Source organism: Leptidea sinapis, chromosome 10 (genome assembly GCF_905404315.1).
Source record: "Leptidea sinapis chromosome 10, ilLepSina1.1, whole genome shotgun sequence".
NCBI classification, from domain to species: domain Eukaryota; kingdom Metazoa; phylum Arthropoda; class Insecta; order Lepidoptera; family Pieridae; genus Leptidea; species Leptidea sinapis.
In genome coordinates this window covers 4,567,608-4,592,053 of record NC_066274.1, presented here as the reverse complement: position 1 = coordinate 4,592,053, position 24,446 = coordinate 4,567,608, and the positions used below count along the sequence as shown (strand labels likewise).

General features: G+C 37.4%; 1 protein-coding gene across 3 annotated transcripts; it reads right to left on the bottom strand.

Annotated features, from left to right (window-relative positions):
- Positions 1 to 2,430: 2,430 nt before the first annotated feature.
- Positions 2,431 to 24,135, bottom strand: LOC126966488 (protein arginine N-methyltransferase 7). 3 transcript variants are annotated; one of them, XM_050810572.1, is made up of 9 exons: positions 24,132 to 24,135; positions 21,801 to 22,042; positions 21,479 to 21,724; positions 19,010 to 19,188; positions 17,753 to 17,978; positions 7,486 to 8,261; positions 6,461 to 6,609; positions 5,571 to 5,730; positions 2,431 to 4,467 (listed from the first exon to the last, which is right to left on the bottom strand). In XM_050810572.1, exons 2-9 carry the CDS (start codon positions 22,012 to 22,014, stop codon positions 4,363 to 4,365), a joined length of 2,055 nt encoding a protein of 684 aa, XP_050666529.1. In that variant the 5' UTR covers positions 22,015 to 22,042; positions 24,132 to 24,135; the 3' UTR covers positions 2,431 to 4,362. The 3 variants fall into 3 exon arrangements, with proteins under 3 accessions (XP_050666529.1, XP_050666527.1, XP_050666528.1); XM_050810570.1 differs by lacking the exon at positions 24,132 to 24,135 and adding an exon at positions 22,116 to 22,305 and having other exon boundaries at positions 21,801 to 22,051; XM_050810571.1 differs by lacking the exon at positions 24,132 to 24,135 and adding an exon at positions 22,116 to 22,305.
- Between the last annotated feature and the right edge of the window lie 311 nt (positions 24,136 to 24,446).

The following is a 24,446-nucleotide window of genomic DNA, read 5'->3' as shown; positions in this document are numbered from 1 at the left end:
CGGCAAGATCCCAGTGCGGCTACTGATTTTCTAATGAGCCATAAATAATTAATTAATCGTATGGGTCTCCAACGAATGTATAATGAAGTAGATTGCGTGAAGTATGGACAAAAAGCATGCTACAAGAGTTGAATATCTAAGCGGTAAGTTTTTCGAACTTATTTGTAACTGGTAGGTATGTAATAGATTCTAGTTACCATACAGTAACATCCGCACTTACGGAGTGCGATAGCAAACTAACGGTTGCCTTTTGCCAACCCCGGTTTAGTGGAGCTATACCTTTATTGAGATGCTTTTTGTTATTGACTTACCATCTTGGGTGGCATAAGCGCTTGTTTACTAATATATTACAAGCTTTTATCGCTACTTACGTGGAAGATATAGATATACGTACATAAAAGCTTGTATTCTTGCTATTACTTTTTTTTTTATACCGTACAACAAAATTGAACTAAGCGTTTAGGTACTTGTAGTAATCCCTACTTAATAATATAGTAATAGTGAATTTAAGTTACGCTTTTACGCCGGAGCCACTGAACCGATTTTGGTGAAATTTGGTACAGCGATAGACTAGAGCTTGGGAAAGGACATAGGCTACATTTTATCCCAGAAAAATCCATTGTTTCCGCGGGATTTGTAAAAAATTGCAATAGTAGGTTTAGTTTGCCATAGCTATCTCACGAAATAAGATTCATATAATATGTTGGAAACGGGAGAGAAAACGGGAAGCGGAATTGGAATAGGACGTGAGATAAAAATTATTATGTAGGTACATATTCAGCAACACTTAAATAATCTCATAGTGCGCTGTAGTTGTGAGTGTAGACGTATTCGTTCACGGAGTTGCAAGATGATAGAATTCACTATTACTAAGCCTTGCACTTGGGCGAAGTATACTGAAGTCAAAAAAAGGAACTATCTAATCTAAGTTATCAAAATGGTACCTGTAAGTCATTATTTTGCGTGCCCTGCAAAAAACTATTGACGACATGTTAAATATAATAGCCTTTATTGATATATTGCAATGTTTTTAATTCTTACAATATTATTTGGCAAGCAGTTGACATTGGCCTCTAGTATCTTCCACTTCTTTTTTAATGGAAAATAAGGCACGAGACGAGCAGGACGTTCAGCTGATGGTTATTGATATGCCCTGCCCATTACAATGCAACGTCGCTCAGGATTCTTGAAAAAAAATCTGAGCGGCACTACACTTGCAATCGTCACCTTGAGACATAAAATGTTAAGTCTCATTTACCCATTTCTTTTTACGTCGAGCCATTCGTAGCCAGAAGTGGCCAGCTATACTACGTACATCACCCTCCCATCTTTTAAACTGTCCTCCTGTTCCTCTTCTTTTTTCCTTAAGTGATATCCACTGTGTACCTAACTGTCTTTGTCCATTTGTTCCCTTTATCTCTAAGGATGTGTCCTATCCATTTCCATTTTTTCTCTTGCTAAAATTAATGGCATTTCTAAAGTAGGTTTTGCTTTTTATTTCTTCTTGTTTTACTCTGTCCTTTAATCGAATACCTAAAACACTTCTCTCTATGCTGTTTTGACATACTCTTAATTTTTTTTTTCTTATTTGTCAGTAAGTGCCCAGGTCTGGCAAACATAAATCATGCATGGTAGTGTACACGCATCAAATACTTTTCTTTAATGGAATATTTAAGTTTTTGTTTTTCATAACTTCTGATAGTGACCAAGGATTTATTTTCCAAGTATTTGTAATCCTTTGTTCCAGTTCTTTACCCATGCATTCTTTATTAGCAATTATGTGTCCTAAATATACATATTCTTTCACATATTCTACTTCGGCTGTGTTTACTTTAATTGACACTTCCATTGAATTTGTTATAACTGTAGTTTTAGAAATATAAATTATCAGTGCTGCTGCTAAAGCAGAGATGGTTATGCTTTCCTTTGCTAGTTCTTGTAATATGCTTTCTAGTTGCCTAGAACACGACACTGTCAACAGCAAATCGTAAATGAGTAAATATAAAATAGTGTATATATTAAAATAACTCATGATTGCTCATAAAAAAGTCCGCGCTGTATATGTAATAGTTAAGCCTTAATAATTGTTTTTTTTTTTAAACGTGGCCTATTTTCATACAAGAAAAATGCTAAACATTTGAATTAATGTTATATTGTTTATGTAACGTAATATGTATATAGAAAAGTTTGAAATAAAAAAAAAACTAAAATTAAATAAGCAAATCTATCTAATGAATAAAAAACTGCATTATAATTAAATTATACTTTATTTTGAACCATTCATTTACATATCAACTCAACAATTAACATTCAACAAAACAAGTTAGTGAACCCTATTCTTCTAATAGATTTTATTCTATCACTGAAATATTACGAATAGACGTCGGCGCGGCGTAAATATACGAAAGGGTGAAAATAAAAATCAAAACAGAAAAAAAATACATTTAATGTAATATTTTAAAAATTAAATAATAATTAAATTCTGTTATATTGTTTTAATTTTAATTAATATTAATGTACAAATCGGTAGTAAATAATGCACTCGTGCTTCTCTCAGATCAGCAGGCTTAGTAAAGCACCACGTCTCTTGGGCTGGCTCGAAATATAATGAACCCACTAACCTGTATAAATAACACTGGACAGCCTTTTCTTAATGTTTGACAGCAAATCTTTTGTGTCTATTTGAAGCGCCACTCGCGAGTGTCCAGAGAACTAATTTTGACGTCTAATACAAATGGCTGCAAAGGAACGTACAAAACACTGAAGTATTTTTGCATTTGGAATTAATCTCGTTCGTTGTCCGTGTTATTAATACTTCAAGAATCAAGGTAACATAGTACACATATTTTTAGTAAAAATTCCCACCATATATCGATGTTTGCTGGGGTTGTCATCGCTAGTTTTAGTACCGCAGACTCTCGCTATAGCCAACAGCGCCAAAAGGGCGAATATCAAACAGGCACAAAAGCACTTTGACAGCCGCCAGTCTAGTGGTATATATAAGAGGTTAGTGAATGAAATACATAGAAATAAAGCTATGGAACGAAAGAGACATAGACATTTAATATACTGAGTGTGCAAACAACGCGTGCGCCAGAGAAGAACATGTCGAACGAAGAATCTATTGTTACTGTAATCGATTGTTTGACAAGTCGTAAAAAGTCAGCCACGCTTGGCATTTTTTATAATATAATAATATTGACACACTTAGACGAAACTCAGTAATGTGTAAACATTATCGTGTTTCGGTCTGAATGTAACTGCTGGCAACTGGCACTGCAATGTAATGGGCAAGGCGTATCAAATTCCATCAGCTGAACGTCATGCTCGTCTCGTCCCTTATTTAAAAAAAATCCATATTTATCATGTAAATGTTTGCACCTACCGGGATTCGAACCTGGGACCTCTAGCTTAGTTGTCAGGGTCACTAACCATTCGGCTATATGAGTACTCAAATCAATCATGCGCATCAAATCAGTCGTCGGTCGTCAATCGCATTAGCTCCCAAGCCCCGAATTCACCAATGACCCTTCAAACTGAGTTTAATAAAACTCAGTTTTACTTAAACGAGTTCAACTGAAATCTTAATCTCAATTAAACACAAAAAGTTTTCACAATATCTCTTGAGCGTGTTGACGTAAACTAAGTTTACGTGTCATATAGAATGTTTCAAACACCTGTCAAAACTGTCATCGATAAATCAAAATTGTTAAATGTGAATGTTTGACTGACAGCTCTTGAACGCGAGCAAATATGTTTAAAGTCCAAAATTCGACGGTCAGCATTTAAACGCGTTTAGGCTATAACTGCGTTTAGTTTGTATTTGTAAAATAAGAATTAGATCTTTAATATCGTTTATAGTCGTAAGCTTACTTCAAAGTGTGCTAACCGCGATCTACTTCAATGGTCTATGAAATCGGGGCTAAGTATTTTGAATATTAAACCACTAGGTAACGCACATATTCACAAATAAAAATGGGTCACGCATTGCCACTTCTCACGAAACATAGAAAGTTCCAGAAATCATAAAGCGGGGTTTTCACCGTCGGAGGACACTCGCACAAGATAGTATACTCGTAGTTGTCAAATATTCAAATTCAAATATTACTAATCAGAGTAGGGTTTAAAATCACTTATTGAACTTCAAAACTACCGCCATACGTGTTAATACTATACGAGTAGTGTCCGAGTAGATAACCGAGTGTACTCGGATAGTGAAAACCCGCCTTAACGACTCAACGTGGAAACTCCTAAATATAGGTGCGGAGTAAAAGAAACAACACTACTAAACTGCTACTCTCCAACTCTTTCCGAACCTCGATGTGCATTATCTTATACCGGATACTGTATATTATTGTGTAATTAATCAGTGACAAAGTCCAGTACTAAATTGAACACTCCTTTTTCTAAGTCGCATGCCACTTGGAAGCACCATTTGTCGGAGCATGAAACATTTCTGGGTTTTTTCTGTAAAGAAAAAAATTATTACCGTACTTTTTAACTAGGTTTTAAAAATTTTATTTTGATAATTTTTATCGCTTGTCTTTTATTTATCTATAGATTTTAGCACTTGTCTTCTTGGCATGTAATCTCCTCTCTCTTTCTCTCTCTCCCTCTAATACCTACTCTAAAAGACGGAGAAGTTATCTACCACCTACGTAATAAATATGCCTGCCCGCCTGGGTTGTTTGGTTCTAGACGAAGCGATCCCGCTGACCTTTTATTACATTCGGCTTGGCACCGACTTCAAACCAATCAATAGGTAGGACATACAAATAATAGTATTTTATTAATATTAAAGGTAAAGATTTGCACAAGACGTGAATTAAATTAAATCTTTATCAAGTTATATTATACTTTTGAGTTTTTGCGAATCTAAATTTTTTACTTTTTAGTGTTATTAATCAGGTAAACTATAAGATTTCACTGCTTTTTACTGTCATATACTAAATAGTAATTTCTTTTAAGAAATATTCCGCATGCCTTAAACAATATAGATCCCCTATTTCGCTTCGTTCTTGTGAGACACTGAAATATCGTGAAGAACGTTTGTTAGCTATGAATGACAGGTAGCCTTAGACCCACTTATCGGCAAACGGGTTAACAATAATAATATATAAATCACTCTAAATGAAAACTCCTAAAAAAGCAGTACACAAACTATTATAACACCATCCACGTAAACAAAAATATTCTTAAAAATGGTCATAAAATGGGCCTAACTATGTCAATTTTTTTGAGACCAAATGGCAAACATTCCACATCAAACTAAAAAAGAAACACGAAAATCGGATCATAAATCTCAGCGTTGTCGGTGTACATACATAAAAAATACCAATCGAATTGAGAACCTCATCCTTTTCGTCGGTCGTTAAAAATCAAAAGACAAAAGTCGGTTAAAAATCACGGTGTTCGAACGCGATAGACTCCGCTTAATGGATTTAAATATAATTACAAAGAAGTTCTTTAAAACCCCTGTCATTTTAAAGGCATTTTTTCTCTCAAGAAAGATATAATATTATTGACGAAAAAAAAAAACGCAACAATTTAGTTTTCATAATAAATCTCACCAATATTTGGACAGCTTGTCTCGTGTGCATGTCCCAGTCTACGTTTTGTCCCACGGCAGGCCACACAGTGGGCCCTGCACTCATCTGTTTTCCACCAACTATCCAGGTGATCCAGATAGCGAATCCGTTCACGTAATGATGACTGTCCTCCACTACATCACTGTAAATAGAATAGTTTTATTGTTGCGATTTCTCTTTGGAGTAACTGCTATGTACTCTTTGGTTTGATTGTCAGCATACCATTGACAAATACAAGACTTGACTTAAAGGTCTTAGTAACCAGGTTCTATTCTATTCTTTATATTGTGGCTTTTGTGGAAAGGTCACCACGACTGAGCCAACTAAGTCACCAGGTTATAAAATTCCAAAAAAAGCACCATTGAAATTGATTTAAGTACACGGATTTTGACAGCTGTCACTTCACGTCTTTGGTTTTGATGTATGGCATATACCCGAAGACATGGCTGTATAAGCTCAAACTCTTTGCCTGTTCTAATATTGGACGAAGAAACCGAAATATAATATAATTATAAATAACAAACTGTTTACATTCAAACGAGAGACACCTCAAGACCAAGATATACGAATCATGTGTCATGCGGACGGTTGGCTCAGTTGAATTTGAGCGACATCTCAAGTTAATATCCTAACATGTAATTATTGGACTTGAGCACTCGAGCAGGTTATCAATTGTAAAATAGATCCTGTAGATGGAGTCACAATCTGAGAGTTAAACAAATATACCAAGATTTATGGATCATGTGTCTACGGTTGGGTTAGTTGGTAAGAGTCCATAAATTTAGGTACAAATTAAATTTGTATCTTTTAAATCTCTGTAAAAGACTTTTTTTGCCATCTGCCTAAAAATATAATAATCAAACATTACCTACCTTACAGTGTTGACACCATCTGCTGCATATGTCGGTTGTAAGTTATTTAGATCAATATCCAATATTTTTCTCGCTTCTCCTCTGCATTTACATGGATACTCCCACAGTGGCTGAGCTTCTATGTCGGCGTCGCTTATTATCCGTGAATTCTGTTAAAATAACATAGGTACAGATTTACATATAAACACCAAAATATTAGGTTTGACTTTTTGCGCCCAAGTAACTTTTAAAGAAAAATCTAATATATAAAATTCTCGTGTCCCGGTATTTGTTACCAAAATCCTCCGAAACGGCTAGACCAATTTGTTTGAAAATTGGCGTATATATATTGGGTAGGTCTGAGAATCGGCCAACATCTATCACATTTTTCATACCCCTAAATGATAAGGGTGACCCACCCCTAATTAATTTTTTTTGACAATATTTTTTATTTTTATTTTATTATGATTCAGCATTAAAAAAAAATTTACCCGTCTACGATCAACAACTATTTTAGTATCGTGATTTTTATATTATTCTGTTCCACCCACAGATCCGCAAGATGGCAATCGAACATAAATATTAAGATAAATTTTATGTACGATATAAGTATTTGGTAGATCTGAGAATCGGTCGTCATGTGTTTTTTTTTATACTCCAAAAATTTTAATTATTGTTTTTTTTTATTATATTGGATGGCAATGGCGTTCCATATGCATATAGACAAATCATGTCGTAAGAAAACAAAGCCGAAATATGGAACTTGTAGGTAATATGGAAATTGTAATAACTCGTGAAAAGACATTTTTTGCTGTCTGCGTTTTTGGATTAATGTTTCACTTTGATTTCATACTGACATCGCCATATTGCTAACTGAGGCTTTAAAGCACAAGAGGGTGTAAAGGCGAACATGGCCCTCGTTACGCCCGACACTCATTGTCGCTCAAGTGTCGCTCTCGACTTTTTCGACACGAAAATCCAAAAATCTGAGCAGCACCACGCAAATCGTCAAAAATAAAACAAGTAATTCATAAAACAAAACTTACCTCAACCAACTTATCAAATATAGTCATATCAATCCCCTCACATCTATTAAGTGGCACTCTTATTTTGTGTAGATTATCAAACTGGACCGGCATTGCCCAGAACTCACAGGAGTCTGGCATGATTGTGACTGATTGTTTTAAATTATTCCTATATCTATGCAAGAGATAGGCGACCTTCAAATTCTCCCACGGCAATATTGCACTAACAAAATTTGGATCACACACAACATTTGTTATTTCTGCCAATATTTCCTCCGACGGTTCCGATAGTATTTTCACATTATCAATAGCATTTTCCTTTATGTAATTTTCTAGTATACCAACGTTTAAAGGCATATCTTCTAATATATAAACACTCTTCGCTCCCAACTTTGCAGCAGCTAATCCCATAAAACTACCTCCATTTACATCTAAAACAACAGCATCCTTTACTAAGTCATTTTTCAATTGTTGCAATAGCTTCTTACTTCGTCTGCCATCATTTAAATATGATAAGTGAGTCCTAGATAAGGCCATGTGAACACCACATTCACATATTGGACGTTGGAAGTATTGACATTTTGTACTTTCATCATCCTCTACATAAAACCATAGGGAGTATTCATCTTGGCAGGCTATTAATGTTACTTCTTTATTTTTCTGTACTGGAAGTTCTTGAGGTAAATAATATACTGCTTGCATCCAATGGTCACGCCAGGGTATTGTGTCTTGAGGTCGCTCTGAACTTAGATCAGCATCGGGGTGACTCCACCAAGGAGCACAACTAAGTACAATCCCTGTAATTCGAAAAATAACAATATACTATTAGATATAAGACTAACGGCCATTCCCAATAATCAGCCTATCTCCGGTTGTTATCTTGAGATAAAAAATCTTTTTTTTTTTCTATCCCAATAAACTTATACTGTAGACGATAACTCATCTTATCTGTACACGCTGTCTGTCAATGGGACGACCAGGGATAGAAGTTTGGAAATTACAACAGTAAACTGGCGATAAGACTGACTTATTGGGTATATTGGGACAGCATCAGATTACTGACAGTAGGAGGTAGTAATTTATCGCTATTTGTAGATGGTATATTGGGAACGGCCGTAAGACCCCCGCTAATACTGACAAAAATACTGTCAAATCAGCCGAGTTCTACCCGACATTACGTCAAAATGAGAAACTCCACCCGCATGTCTGCAACTCTACAACAAAACGTTTTGCGAGGAACTTCTTGCCTCGCACAACAACTTTAAGGAACCAATTACCACCTGCAGTTTTCCGGAACCGAAACGACTTAGGGACCAAAATGCATAGAGCATACTCCCAACTTAAAGCCGGTCACGCATCTGTAGACCCCTAGTGTTGCGGATGTCCATGTGTGGTTGCCTCATTACTTCCCATCACATATGTCTTTCGCCCTGTTCCCCTACTTATATAAAAAGATCAACTATTTTTAGGGGGAAAATGCTCGCTTCCAAGCTGTCGATTTATGCCCATCCAGGGACCACCTAAGTCATGTCCTCTTAGTTAGTTAGTATAGTATATTTACAATATTTTTTAATCCTATAATAGTGACAATTGGTTCAAGTGAGAGAGGAGGAGCCTGCCTACTGCTGCCATATGCGTGAGAGAAAGGGAAGACAGATAGAAAAATATAAAAATTTAAAACCTTACGTAACGTAACGCGTTACGAAACGGTTTACCCTTCCAATCGAAGTTCGTACTTCAAAAAAACACGCTATTCCTATGTCTGGTAGTGGGATCTCATAAACCGAAACAGTTGACATTTGACAGTAGACAGAGTGGGTGTTAAATATATTTCTTGTGATTATACTCTTTCTCTATGATGTATGTCAATGGAAACGAAATGTACTCTGTTGTTTCTTGCCACCATGCAGGGGCGTGCATTCCATATAGGCGTTGTATACCTCAATAAAAACCTAATTTTAAATTATATATCTGTAGTGTTAAAGTTAATTTAGTTTAATTTGGTTCAATTATTCTATAACCAAACTTCCATTAAAGACCCACCCAGTAATTTTTACCTTACGCTAAACCTTTGAAAAGCAGTGTTACAGACGCATATTAGCAGAGGCTACGTTACAAACAAATTATTTAGAAAAGGTGTTCGTCGGAAGTTATACGACTAGAGAAGAAGATGCGCTGTTTACATATAAAATGTTCCAAAAACATGTATTCGCAATTTAACAGCGTAAGGTAATCTTGCCTACTGGTCTATTATTGGCCCACCGCCTAATTCTTAACGAATTATAACGCGACTCGCGAGGTAAACACTACACCAACGATCCCGTATCTGTCTCACTCGTGTGATGTGCAACAGATCATAACCTGTCTCGCTCTCCTGCAAAGTGCAAGACCATTTTGTTTTTACTTTATTTGCTCCGTGTTTTCTTTTGTGTTTACTGTTTGTACAGTGAAAAACAATATATGGGGTTGCTGTGTGTTAAGTGTTAAATATATAAAAAGCCCCTAAGTTTTGGAATAACCTGCCACCACCTTTTCGAAATTTACACACAAAGGAATCTTTTTAAAATAACTACAAAAAGCTATTATTGCAAGAGCATCTTAAAGGATATATTTTGTGTATATTATATTATATTACTATACTCTACTTATTTTTTTTTTATATACACGTGTGTTTTACTATATACTACTGCGAATGTACGTTAAAGCTTGTATCCACATCACTACGTGATGATTGATTTTAACATTTATAAATTTATTAAATTTTGAGTTTTATTGGTAAACGGATACTATAAATATTATAATTATTTTGTTCACATATTACTGCCATGAAAGCTGGCACGGAAAAAATATCTAGGAGGTTCAGAATATCAGTGTTAGGAATTTAGGTTCTAACGTTTGCTGAGACCTTTCCTTTTTGCGAATCGCGCGGTTGCCTCGTTTGTTATCATTCTAAGTTGTTAAAATAATCCTTACATGTTTTTACAGAATTAATATCTCTTTTTTTTTTGTTTTTTAACATTTCTATTGTTATTTTTTTCTTTCATTCTTATAATGTTAATTGTTCATATTTATTGTATTTGTAAAAAAAATGGTGGCAGTTTTCGAAAAATAATGATTATTAATATTATTATAATAAAAATAGGTATTAGGTTAGGGGTGCTTAGCAGAAACCTCCACGTGTGGGCGGTGGTGTCGATCCACGATGAAACCTCTCTTAGGCGTTCTGAATAGAGTGACACCTACCTCTCACACCCTGGAAACATTGTGCCTGTGACTGATTTGTTATTGCGCTCGATTTTCACTAATCGCTGCGTAATGGCAGTCCTTTGCTGGCCAGTGGCTAATATCTGCTCCACTCTTCCGGCGGTTAGTGGGTGCCAACCGGAAGATTTTACAGCATCCACCTGCGTCTTTGGCCTGCGCAGTTGATCGCCGTACGCGGAGATGACGGAGTCCTGGGAGGTTGAGCGGGACAGGGGTCGGGGATTAGTTACCCCTGTAACGTAATACGCTTCCTTCGGTCCTGATTTCAAGCTAAACGGTAGCCCCGTGAGTAGCCGCCACGAGGGTAATGGTCAAGTGTCCCCGCCTTGGCGGGGCCACAGGCGAGGTTCGGCTGGTCCCCGCAAGGGGAGGTGCTCAGCCATGCTGACGGGGTAAGAATGGGTGGAGGAACTGATGGATAGGATCGAATCCATCAGCCGCTCATCTCGAGCTCCCGATGTCGCGCAAGAGGCCAACCAGCTGGACCTATATTCCCCTTGCAGCCCTGATGGTTAAGTTAACCATCCCCAGTTGCGGGCTCGGGGGAGCAAGGGGAACGAAGTTTTTACCCGGTAAACTATGGACAACCCAAGATCCAAAAAAACCCCAAAACAAACTAATTCCCCGGCGGAGAAATCCACCGGGACCACACAGACCTCTGGAGCGTGTTCAGCACCTGCTGGCACCCAGAAATTACAGACCAAGGAGCCTAATAGGGAACCGTCTATGGGCACAGACGCCGCATCAGCAGTGTCTGCCCAATCAGTCAGCAGACTGGAGGCAGGTTGGACCCTCGTATCTTACAAGGGCCGAAACCAAAACAAACCCCGAATAGGGGAAAGTCACTCGGCACATGACAACACAGATCGCCATCGACCCAACAGGAGGCAAAGGCGCATAGCAGCTCGCCTTCGCAAGCCCAACGCTCAGAAAGCTAGCGCCTCAATGCCCTCCTCTGAACCCGAACCGCAACCCAGCACGGTCAAGCAAGCCCGGTATGATCCTAGGAAGGCCCCAGACAACCGAAGGCCTCCTTCCAACAAAGCAGGCGGAGTAGCCCAACCCTCGACATCCACCAAACGCACTCGCTTGGACGACACCAACTCTCCGAGGGGTGACCACAAGAGGGCCAAATTGCTAAATCAGCCCAAACCGACATCATACGCCAACGCTGCGAAAACCGACCCTGTTGTGGCCATAACATCTACCGCTACAGGGCATATTGACGCGAATATGTCACAGCTTATACAAAGCAAGCTTGAAGATAAGCTCATGACAGCCATGATGGCCGCTATGAATGAAGACAGAGAAGGGCCTGCGTTTCTGGGCAAACCCGTCTATGATGGGGGCATCCTAAAACTGTGGTGCTCTAATCTTAAAACATTGGAGTGGCTGAAAATAGCTGTCCCGGAAATCCAACTCCCTAACGGTGACACCCTGGCAGTAAAAAACATCTGGGAAATTCCCAACCGCGTCAGGTGTGGCATTCTACTACCAGGTGAATGGAAGGACACCAAAGCAATCGGCGGGATGCTACGGTTCCAAAACTCTTGGGCCAAAGTAGACAGCTGGTTGTTACACGCCCTTTATCACCACAACGACCACAGCTTCATCGTGGTAAGCATCCCGGAGGACCAAATCCCCAAAATCTTGGAGCATGAGCGCCGGCTATCATTCATGCTGGGCTCAGTATATCGGAAGTTCCAGGGGCCAGGAGGTAAATACACCGAGACCCCCCCCCCCCCCCTCTAAGGATACAAACGGTGAGGCATCGACAACAACTGGGAATAATATAGACGACAGTGATGCACTGCCGGAACCCATGGACGCTCAAACTATTGACCCAGCAGACGGCAACTGCGCCACTAGCTCTCCCTCGGAGGAAGTGCTCGACAGCCTAAAGGAGCTCGAAGAGCTTCTGGCGACGGGCACCAAAGGCGATGCCGACTGCACCAAGGGCATTGAAGAGCTCTGCATCGGGGATGGCGAGGAGGGTGTGCTATCCAAAGATGGCATCCCCTTCTAAGTGCAGCACCATCCAAATAAACCTCCACCATAGCGAAACCGCAACGGCCCAACTTCGGAAATGGTTGGAGGTTAACCCTACAGCTCTCGCCCTAATCCAGGAGCCGTGGGTTAGGCGGGGCCGGATATGCCATCTCTCCAATATCGGAGGTAAGCTTATACATTACTCAGGACCAGAACACCCTAGAGCCTGTATCTACATTTCTAATAATCTACATGTGCAACCCCTAACAGATTTTTGTTACAGAGACTTATGCGCAATAAAAATACTGGACAGACACATCCTTCCAACTCACCAGAGAGCGATAGTGGTCGCCTCCGTCTATATGCCTGACGGGGAAGACCCACCGCCGGAAGAACTTGTCAAACTGGTGAACTACTGCGAGACAACCAAGACCGAGCTTATTGTGGCTGCAGACTGCAATGCACATCACCCGCTCTGGGGCATGCAAACAACCAACAAAAGGGGTAAGCAACTCACTGAATACCTTTTTTCTACTAACCTTAATATATTGAATGTAGGTTCAGAACCCACCTTTGTAAATAGAAGGAGCAAAACAATTATAGACATCACCTTAGCAACAGAGGGAGTGTCTGATTATATATCCAATTGGCATGTGTCGAAAGAAGCATCCTGCTCAGACCACAGATGGATACTTTTTAACATGGAGGTAAACATCACTACACCGCCTCCCAAGAGGAAACCCCGCAGAACGAATCTTACTCAGTACAAGTCGCTGATGGAATCGCGTCTAAAGGACGAAACACTCCCAGCCAGGATAATCGGAGTAGACAACATCGAAAACCAAATAGCAAAAATATACGAGTTCATGACTGCCAGTTATCATGCTACATGTCCCCTCACCAGCCCTCAATCAGACAGACCAAGACCCCAGACCTGGTGGGGACCTGAATTAGAAAGGCTCAGGAAAAAAGTGAGGAGACATCTGAACCGCGCAATGAACACAGGCGATCAATACGACTGGGACATCTACAAAGAGTGTAAGTCTGAATACAAGAAACGCATCAGATACAGAAGATCAGAAGGCTGGCGTAAATTTTGCAGCAGCATCCAATGCCGTAACCAGGCCAACAGGGCAAGGAAATTAATCTCTAACCAACCCAGGCAAATCCTCGGATCCCTGCTGAAACCTGACGGTACATTTACCAACTCACCAGAGGAAACAGAGCGAGTCCTGACGGAATCTCACTTTCCAGGATGCAAAATAATGCAGCATATCGAGTGGGTAAATGAAAACATAACCGCTGAGGAAGCTGACTGGCAACAAGCACACAAGTTGGTGACAACCGATAAAATAAAGTGGGCTATAAATTCCTTTCACCCCTTTAAGTCAGCAGGACCTGATGGGATCTTTCCCGCCTTGTTGCAATGGGGAGGAGAAGGTCTCCACAACCGGCTGATCAACATTTTCAGGGCGTGTCTAGCGCATAGATACATCCCTAGGATATGGAGGGAAGTTAAAGTGATCTTCATACCTAAACCAGGTAAAAGTGACTATTCTAACGCTAAATCTTACAGACCCATAAGCCTTACCTCTTTTACCCTGAAGACCCTAGAAAGGCTGTGTGAAAGAGAACTGAGGGAGAATTACCTTAAGAACATACCCCTACACCCCAACCAACACGCATACAGTCAGGGTAAAAGCACCGAATCTGCACTCCACGCTGTAGTGAACGTTATAGAGGGCGCACTTTCGGAAAAAACCTTTTGTCTAGGAACCTTCGTGGACATTGAAGGAGCCTTCGATAAGACAAAATTTACAAAAATAAAAGAAGCATTACACCGCAGGACCTCAGTACAAAAAACCTCAGGATTTTCACAGATGGCTCAAAGACAAGGTCGGGCACGGGATACGGAGTGTTCTCGGATGACCTAAATATAAGAATAGCTGCATCACTAAGAGCTCATAACACTGTCTTCCAAGCAGAATGTATGGGTATCATAGAAGCAGTCACTGCTACTTTGACTCGAAAGGTAAAAGACTACTCCATCCGCATCCTTTCAGATAGCAAATCAGTACTACAAGCCCTACAAAGCCACACTATCACCTCTAAGCTAATATACAACTGTCACCAATGTCTGAGGGAGTTATGCGAAAATAACAACCAAGTAACTCTTCAATGGATAAAGAGACACAGTAACTCACGAGGGAATGATGCCGCTGATGAATTGGCCAGGAGAGGCTCAGCGATGACAGCAAAAGGACCAGAACCAACTATGCCTCTCCCGCCTAGCTGGCCTACGAAGGTAATACGCTAACACACCAAGGAATTACATAATAAGTACTGGATGAATGTAAGTGAGTGTAGACAAGCAAAAGAAGCTCTACCTCAAATAGACCCCAAGCTCTCTCGCAAGCTAGTAAAACTTCCACGACCTAGGTTACGGAAAATAACTCATGTACTAACGGGTCACGGCCCTTTTAACAAGCATCTGTTCAATATAGGTGTCACCGACAGCCCACTGTGCAGAGCCTGCACGGAGGCGGACGAAACGGCCGCACATGTCATTTTGGAGTGTAGGAGTGTGGCCTCATACCGGGCCAAACACCTGGGGTCACCGAGGACTCTCCCCGAGGTCATGGGTGACATCAGAGGTTTGATACATTACCTTGACGAACTAGGGTGGCAGGATTAGCCGCCCTCCTCACCACGCAAAATAGGCGCGCTGTAGTCGTCGAGTTGCGGTTATTAAAATATTATAGAGAAATTAGGGTGTGCCCGTTGTGGTACGCAGTTTTCATTCGAACAAAAATAAAAATTGTTTCTTTCATAAGTAGGCCGATACTAATTAATATTGTTAATATAATATTACTTGAGATATCTGTGATGGTGAAAATTTTGTTCGAATGCTATTAACATTACAATAGATACAAGTAACAACAAGAAGAACATCGCAAAAACAGTGGTAAGCGAATTAACGTCATTATTACCAACTAAATATTACACCTACTTACAATCAATGATATTATAGTAATAAAAGAGGTAGATATGTCACTAGCGGGCCGAAAATCAATCGCCTAAATGGAGTCAATTGGTTCCTTTGGTCGTAGTCGCTCTCCCGATACAAAAACGGTACGCACGCATTTGTTGTTGACAGAATTGCTTACAATTTGCTATAGGTACACCATTAAAATGCCGTCTTGTGTTACGGGAAGATGCAGTAATTACTTAAGTAAAGAAATCATAGATTTACATACCACAGTTAAGAAATCATGAATTATAACATTTTATTTGATTTCATTAATTCTCTAACAAATAAATGTGACGCCATGACATCGCCGATCGCCGCCAAGCCGAGTCAATCCGAATGCCGCCACGTGACTCGAGTCTCGAGTGCGGACATAGATTAACGTACTGAAGGCGAAAACTGAAATGGCGAAATATTGATGCTGTCTGTTTGGGGATGATCGAGGTAGTATATTTTAGGAAATGATGTAAAAGAAGCGTTGTTCCAGTGAATGTAATACGAAATGTAATAATAAATAAGTGCGTATATAGGTAGCTGAACTATCTAACTACAAAAACAAGTTTTAGGGTAGGTAGCGGACATAGACAGTGAGTGCTATTTGCTTACGTAGGAGTTTTTTTCAGTAACACTGTCCCTCTCGGTATATCCCTTGCTAACCGCAGAATAATCAATGGATCATTTTATTCTTCTACTATCATCTTATTGTTATAAACCGTCAACAAAAAGACATTCATCAATAATATAAGATACAAAAAATAATAATTGTTAAACTTAAAACTTTTTGGATAAACCCTTACAGTAAATAAATTTCGGTTTTGTTTTGTTACGTCTGTATGTTTTTTATTATTTTATGTACAAATAATTGATATCATCAATGTGGCTAAATACTATAAGTAATTAATATTAAATTATATTTTTATAAAATCAATGACACTTTATTTACCTAATTTCAATGCAGTTTTACCCCTTTATAGCTTTTACTACATGAACTCATGAATGAATCGTATTTTAGGCATAAATCACGGTGTACGGTAAAAAATCATATCTGATGGATGATTCTGTATTTATCTATTCAAATACGAAGCAATTAGCTAATTAGATTTATCTCTTTTTCGTTTGCGATAATTGCATTTACTATCCTTCTTTGACGTGTAATCGTAATGTGGTGTGCTATTGCAATGTTAAATTATTCACGTGTGCGTTAGTTTATAAACACCGAATGTTGTCTCAGTAACCTATCTATACTTTTAAATATCATTGCTTACAATGTGTAAAAAAATAATAGTTTTAAATGATAGGGACCGATTGTACTGTGCTATTATGATTTATGAGGTCATAAGTTTAAAAATTTTAAGGATTGAGTATAAAGTTGTCAGCTGTATAGAGTACAGTGTCAGACACAACACAACACCGCCTTTCACGGTAAATAAATGTTGGTAGTGGCGGCAGAAGACTGGAAGAACCAAACCAAATGCAGAAAACTAATGGAAGAAGATTGGGGGCGGGACTACCAATTTGATAATATTTGCGAACAAGAGTTTATAATAAATGTACTAGATTGTTCCAGAGATTCAGAAACTGATTTCTGGTAATATTAAAATATTCAATTAATTTAGTAGCGTTTGTAATTAAACTGTACCCAATTATATGGTACATAACTAACGTCGATAGTATCTATCGATAATTTTTTATATCCTGACAACCCTACAAATGTCAGTTTGACATAATATGTCAAAGAGATCAACCTATCTTTTATGTATTATAGGTACCTTAAAAGGGAAAATGTTTTATTACATTCTTCGTCATAAATCGAAAACTTATACATCATAAAATAAATACTGGCTGAGACTGGTGGATTCCATAAATAAGGCAGCCTTAGACTCGCTTAGACACTTACCAAAAGGACAACCTGCAGAACGCACTAATATAAATACAATACAGACAATTATAACAGTCACATAACCAAAACTAGATGCGTAACGAGAATATAATTAGTAATTTATGTACCTTCAGTATCCATATTGAGTTCCCACCACATAAAAACAGCCTGCGCCTTCCCAGTAGCTGTGACTGTAAACTTCTGCTTAATGGTCTTTTTCATGTCAATGGCGGATTTTCCCGACCAGTCATAATAGAACACTGGGATTTGTTCGGATATTTCTACAAACGAGTTCCGAGGAATCTGTGAAAGTTGTATATCATGGACAGCAGCAGAGCCAGCGCAATTTTTTATCTGTAATAACACAAAAAGGATGTTTTTATTTAGAATTTATTTGGCAGAAATGTTAGATAATCAGTCATGGAAATTTAAATTGGCCATTAAAATATATGACAAGAAAATTGCAATCACTAACTAATCACGAACAGTAGAACAACTCAGGTTTCAGCACTCGAACCAATTCATATTTTTTTAATTTTTTTTTTCCAAATACTTCTGTCAATTTTTTTTTTTAATGGAATAGGAGGACAAACGAGCGTACGGGTCACCTGGTGTTAAGTGATCACCGCCGCCCACATTCTCTTGCAACACCAGAGGAATCACAAGAGCGTTGCCGGCCTTTAAGGAAGGTGTACGCGCTTTTTTTGAAGGTACCCATGTCGTATCGTCCCGGAAACACCGCACAAGGAAGCTCATTCCACAGCTTTGTAGTACAAGGGAGAAACCTCCTTGAAAACCGCACTGTGGAGGACCGCCACACATCCAGATGGTGGGGATGAAATCCTAACTTGTGGCGTGTCGTGCGAAGGTGGAATTCGGCGGCAGGAATCAGGTTAAACAGCTCTTCGGAACACTCCCCGTGATAAATGCGGTAGAAGACACACAATGAAGCGACGTCTCTACGCAACGCCAAGGGATCCAGCCGTTCACAGAGCACTCAGTCCCCGACAATTCGAGCTGCTCTACGTTGCACGCGGTCAAATGGATCGAGCAGATACTGAGGTGCGCCAGACCAGAGATGACAGCAATACTCCATGTGTGGCCGATTATTGAACAACTACCACCTCTACAAAACTCACTCATTACCAGCTTTGAAAATATACGCCTCAGACCATAGAAGAATGGGAGGAGAACGCAAGAAACTCAGGATGTAAAAATTATTAAATTGTTTAAATTGTGAAGGGACACAGAGGGTTTATATGTTGAGTAATGGAGAGTCTGGCCTTTTTGTTTTTGGTTAAATATAGATGTTCTACTGTAAATCTCCAGTATTTTGCATCTTGTCACACTAGTGTAATCTGAAAAATGAAAGAATAGATACTAACACTCTCTGGTGTTCGCAAAATAAGATTTAGATCCTCATCAACTAGGTCATTCAACTTGTTCCATTTTTGTAACATCGGACACTCCACAACCTGAGCATAGATTACTGCTGAATCTGGCACAACAATACAGTCTTCCTCTAATAGGTGTTTATGTGCGTGATCAAATGTTGATAGTGCTCCTACAACAAATTAATTAAATAATCAATAACTAGAAACCTACTAATACATAAGGCTATTATTTGTGCCGATAATTATTTTGTAAACCAACAATTTTATAAACATGTCAAGTGTACATTTTTCAAACAGTAAAATAACAAGACAAAGAGCACCCCAGTGCCAACATGTTCAATATGACAAAATGCCAGATTCCAACTACACTTTTACAGTACTTCATCACAGAAGAAAAATGTACAGCTGTTGTACCTATCTCAAAATAATGGCAATTCTGTGCAAAAGAGCATCCCACCAGTACTGACATTTGGTAAACCATGATATAATTTCTATTCTATTCTTTATATTGTGGCTTTTGTGGAAAGGTCACCACAACTGAGCCAATGTCAGGTTGAGGTAGGCTACCAAGTAATGAGTAAGGGTAGTGTTGAATAGCATTCCACTTTTAATGGTAATGATCAGTATTTATATACAACAGTAAAATAAAGAATAAAAATAGTAAGAAATTTTAATAATTTATTTTTACATAGCATATAAATATTAACTTAAAAAATCTGCTAAAACAAAATTTACGAAAAAAATGGCACTAACAAATGTCACTTCTATTGTTTCTAAATAAATGTATCAAAATATTACTACAAGGCATTTATATTTTTATTTTGTTTTAGAAAGGAAACAAAATCATTCTACTGCTATATGTAATATAAAATTCTAATTATGGCCGTAGAATATAAAAGAGAGCTAGCAAGGAAGGCACAGCTCTAGATACAAGTACTTAATAATATAATCATTAGAAATTTATGTATCATACACATAACAAGAAGAGGTTTACATTTAGATTTGTTCTCTGCATGTCAATTTTGTTGTTTTATAATGGCTTTGTCATAACCACTTAACACACTTATTTACACAATAATATCATAGCAGTATCACGGTGCTGATAACCTACAATGTTTGATGGTCACCGAGAAAATTGAGGGGAAGAGACCAAGAGGCTGGTCTGATCAAATATCCGAGCAGACTAACCAACCCATCAGCATCACACTCCACCATTTGACAGACAGAAACAGATGGAGGAAAGCTGTAGACGAACTTAAGCAGAGTCACAATCCTCAGCAATGAGGGAATGCCTGTGAGGAAGATCAGTAGCACACCACCATTTGTATATGCTTCATAATTCATTAAACTGCTTTCCTCTTTAGTTGCTACACATAGTATTTTAATAAAATTAGTTTTTATTGTAATTCTCTATATATTACTGCAATCACTGTGATAATTTTTCATGCTTAAAAGTTATTGAATACTTAAAAAATATTGGTGATCTGTAAATATGTAAATATACCCAATATGTCTACTGATAAAAATAACTTTTATTTTGATGACAAATGAAAACTATGGACCACAATTATTATCACACAATCTCTCTATTATATTTTAATTGAGTACTTAATATTTCTTTTTATCACATAACATAATTTAGCAACTTCTAATTTCTCTTTTTTCAAAATACTTACAATATACTAAAAAGGAAACATAACAAGTAAATACCTACACTTCATGCTTATAATCAATTGTATATAAAAAGCTTAGCTAAGCTCTTGAGATTTTTATTGCGAAAATTTTATTAGGATTTAAGCCACAGCCAGTGATTGATCAGTAGGCAACCTAAAACTTACTGGGTAGTTGGTCAATAGATATTTAGTTAAAGAATAACAGAACTAAATTAACTTTAACATTTAATGTTATATATTAATTTAGATTATTATTAAGGTAGGCATTGTCTAGTTGCCTATATGGAATGCCCACCCCTGGGTCTGAACCAGAAAGATTAAGATTAGTCGCAATGTGTAAACAGCACAGATGAGGTGTTTAGAGCATTTTAGATATTTTATGTACCTCTGATTAGTGCAAATAAAATCTGAGGTGGGCAGGAGATGGCACATCATAAATGTATAATTCATAGGTTCTCAACATCGGCGATAACGCCCCCTTGTGGGCGTTGAGACTTTGGGGGGGCACTAGAAGACCCAGAGAAAATTAGGGGGCATTGAGATGGCGCAGATGGGGCTAAAAAATATAGTCTAAAAAGGCAAAAAAATACATGAAAATACTCTAGAAAAAAACATATTCTCAAAGTGGGCGGTGAGCAAAATAAGGTAAACTATGATATAATTCATATAAACTGGAACAGTATCAACTAGAACTTAAGAGAAAAACAATAATTCAATAAAATAAACTTCAACTATCGCACAGCTATTGCTAAATATTCCTGATTAGTTACCCTTTTACAATAATTACCTTCTCCAATGAGCTCAGTGTCAAACACTTCTGTGACCAGAATATTTGCTCTCTCTGGCATATCGCCATCATCACCAACAATCAAGTCAGTTGATCTTTTTGGTATTATTTTTATTTTATCAGCTACACCATTCCGCTGAAGAATTTTAACGCAACAATCCGCCATAGGCTTAAATGCTTCACAGGCTGTTACAGAGTCTGCTCCACACTTTACTGCCATTATTGACAACAATCCTGTTCCTGTTCCTGAAAATTTGGTTGACTGGATATTATTGAACATGAAATATATACTTAAAGTCCATACAGTTATTATATTTTATACCTATATCCAAGACATTGGCTTTTTTTCCATTTCTATGCATTTTTTCTATAGCAAGCTGTAATGCTCTATGATACTTCTTGTTTCTCTCAGTATCGTGCAACATATCAGCGAAAGCTGATCGTGCTATCTCTTGGTGATAGTCATAATCTTCATGTTGAACATCCCATTCCGTGCTACCAGTTATTGGGTTTCGCTTTTGAGTGAAAACTTGCATTTTGTTTAACTCTATGGTATTTAGTACACTAAAAACACTAATAAATGCAATTAAAAACTGTTTCAAATTTGTATTATTAACCAGCAAAACACCGGCCGTACCTTTTTTTTGCGGTCAAAACTAAAAAGCTAATATTCAATCTAGGTATAATACTGTACATGTATATACTATCTCATAGATGTATTGTATCATAAACAAAAACAAATAATAAATACTATTCGAGCAGTATAAAATAATTTCAAATCTTAATTCACATTTCACAAAATCACAACCTAACCCAAAACAATAAAAACACATTAATAATTAATTTCAAATTTGACCTAAGACAATGTGACAACTTGTGACTTTTGACATTAACTATCGTAACAATTTTTTTTGTTTATTTAGAGCATTGGTAAGGAGACCATTACCTCACACCAAAATTATAATACAATAAATAATAATAGTAAAAGAAGAATATTAGAATCAATAGGATAATTATTACTACTGCTATCAATGACGTTCCATACATATAGACAACGCACTTCATACAAAATCAAAGTCGAAATATGGCACATGCCACAAATGACGCCAATTCTGCGTTTACTCCAATTTTTAAGATATTATTGGTCAATAAGCAGCAATGTAAACACAATTTCAGTTTCAGCTGCGTATTTTGAATTAAGAACCCGATTTGGACAGTGACATCAGTGGAGTAGGAGTTAGGTATTTTTTTAAACCCAGTCGAAAAAGAGGGTTGGTATAAGTTTTACTTTCGTCAGTCTGTCCCTATTTTCCGATCAAGATCTGCTCAGTCGAGGGTTTCTTACGTTTTTAATCAAAAATCACACTCATATTATAAAGGGGAAAGTTTGTATGTGTATTTATTGGCTTGTGTTTTTACTTGTTACTTCTTTACGTTCTAAAGGGATTTGGATTTAATAAGTTAAGATAACGTTTAATGAGAGCAACTAATACTCAAATATAAAATTTTTATTTACATATAATAATTAGTTAGACTGGTTATTTAAATGTTAAGTTCCTTGAATGAAATAAAATTTATCTTTTAGACATGGATATCTGTTTGGTATATGCTTACACTAAGCGGATATCAAAATATATTTGTATCAGAGTTTTTGTCAAATCTTAAATGTGGTTAAATCCAAGCAACTTAAATCCTTTAGTGATGAAATATTAATATGCTTATTTGGTTTGTAAATTTCTTCACATGTCTCTCTTGCCATTATCTCGTATACAGGAAAGCTGAAGAATATTAGCTTTTACATACTTTGTAAATAAGTATCAAATATCACTAGGTAACGATACTTCCGTGATAACGTGTAAAAAGCACTAGTATGTAATTGTTCACGTTGTTGTAAGCCGTTCACATTACACAAAATACAATATAGTTAATCATTGCTCACACCGATTCATAAATAACAATAATCGTTACTAGAATTAGATTTATTAATAAGATTGTATAAAAATACGTAATTATTTTTATAATTTTTAGTACACATAATAACTATTGTTTTGGAATAGTGTTTTTGAAATTATAATTTTTTTGTTAATTTTTAGATTTTTAGTAAATCTTAACTACACTAACTAATAATCTGTCTAAATTTGTGTAGATCTACAAAAATTTTCAATGCAACAATGAATGTAAGCGCTTTGCAATTTTTTTACAGACAGTTAGAAATTCTGCCACAGATCACACCCTTACTGTACGTCGTAAAAGAGTTCCATTGATATTTGACTACGACAATTATTTGACCATAACGACGTGACGGTAAGTGACTCAAATATCCGGATAGCATATAAAAGATTCGGCCTAGTATCGTTAATTTGCTCCTAAGAATTGAAGAGTTCCGTTACTTTGTCATGGATCCCATAATCAGAACCTAACCAAACTCTCACCTCATCCAAATTGGTTGGCGCATTATTGAGTAATTCTTAAATTTGTCGCGTACATTCTTATAGCGAATTTAAGACTTTTATGGTTTTTTCATGATTGCCATTATCAGATCTGAACCAAATTGCAACACGAGAAGCACCAGCTTTCAAATACAAAATTATCAAGTATCAAAATCCCAGTTGAAAGTAAGGTAAGGCTGAGGTAAGAAATATAAAAAACATACCGACGAACTGAGACCCACCTCCCTTTTCGAAGTCGGTTAAAAAGAGCGACTCTATTGTTTTCATTTCTAACTGTGTCCTTTCATGTTTCATGTCTGGGAATTGTCAATAATTTTACCATGTTTAATGAAAAAATATTCATTTTATTAAATTACATACGCTTTTTGCATATCAATCTTATATAAATAAAATAACCTTACCAGTGATAAGTCACACCATCTTTTTTAGAGTCGTTAATGAGTTATTTAAGCACTTTTTATAGCACACTTAGGCTTGTTGATTGACACGACTAAGGAGAAAAGTTTGCTTACATTTTC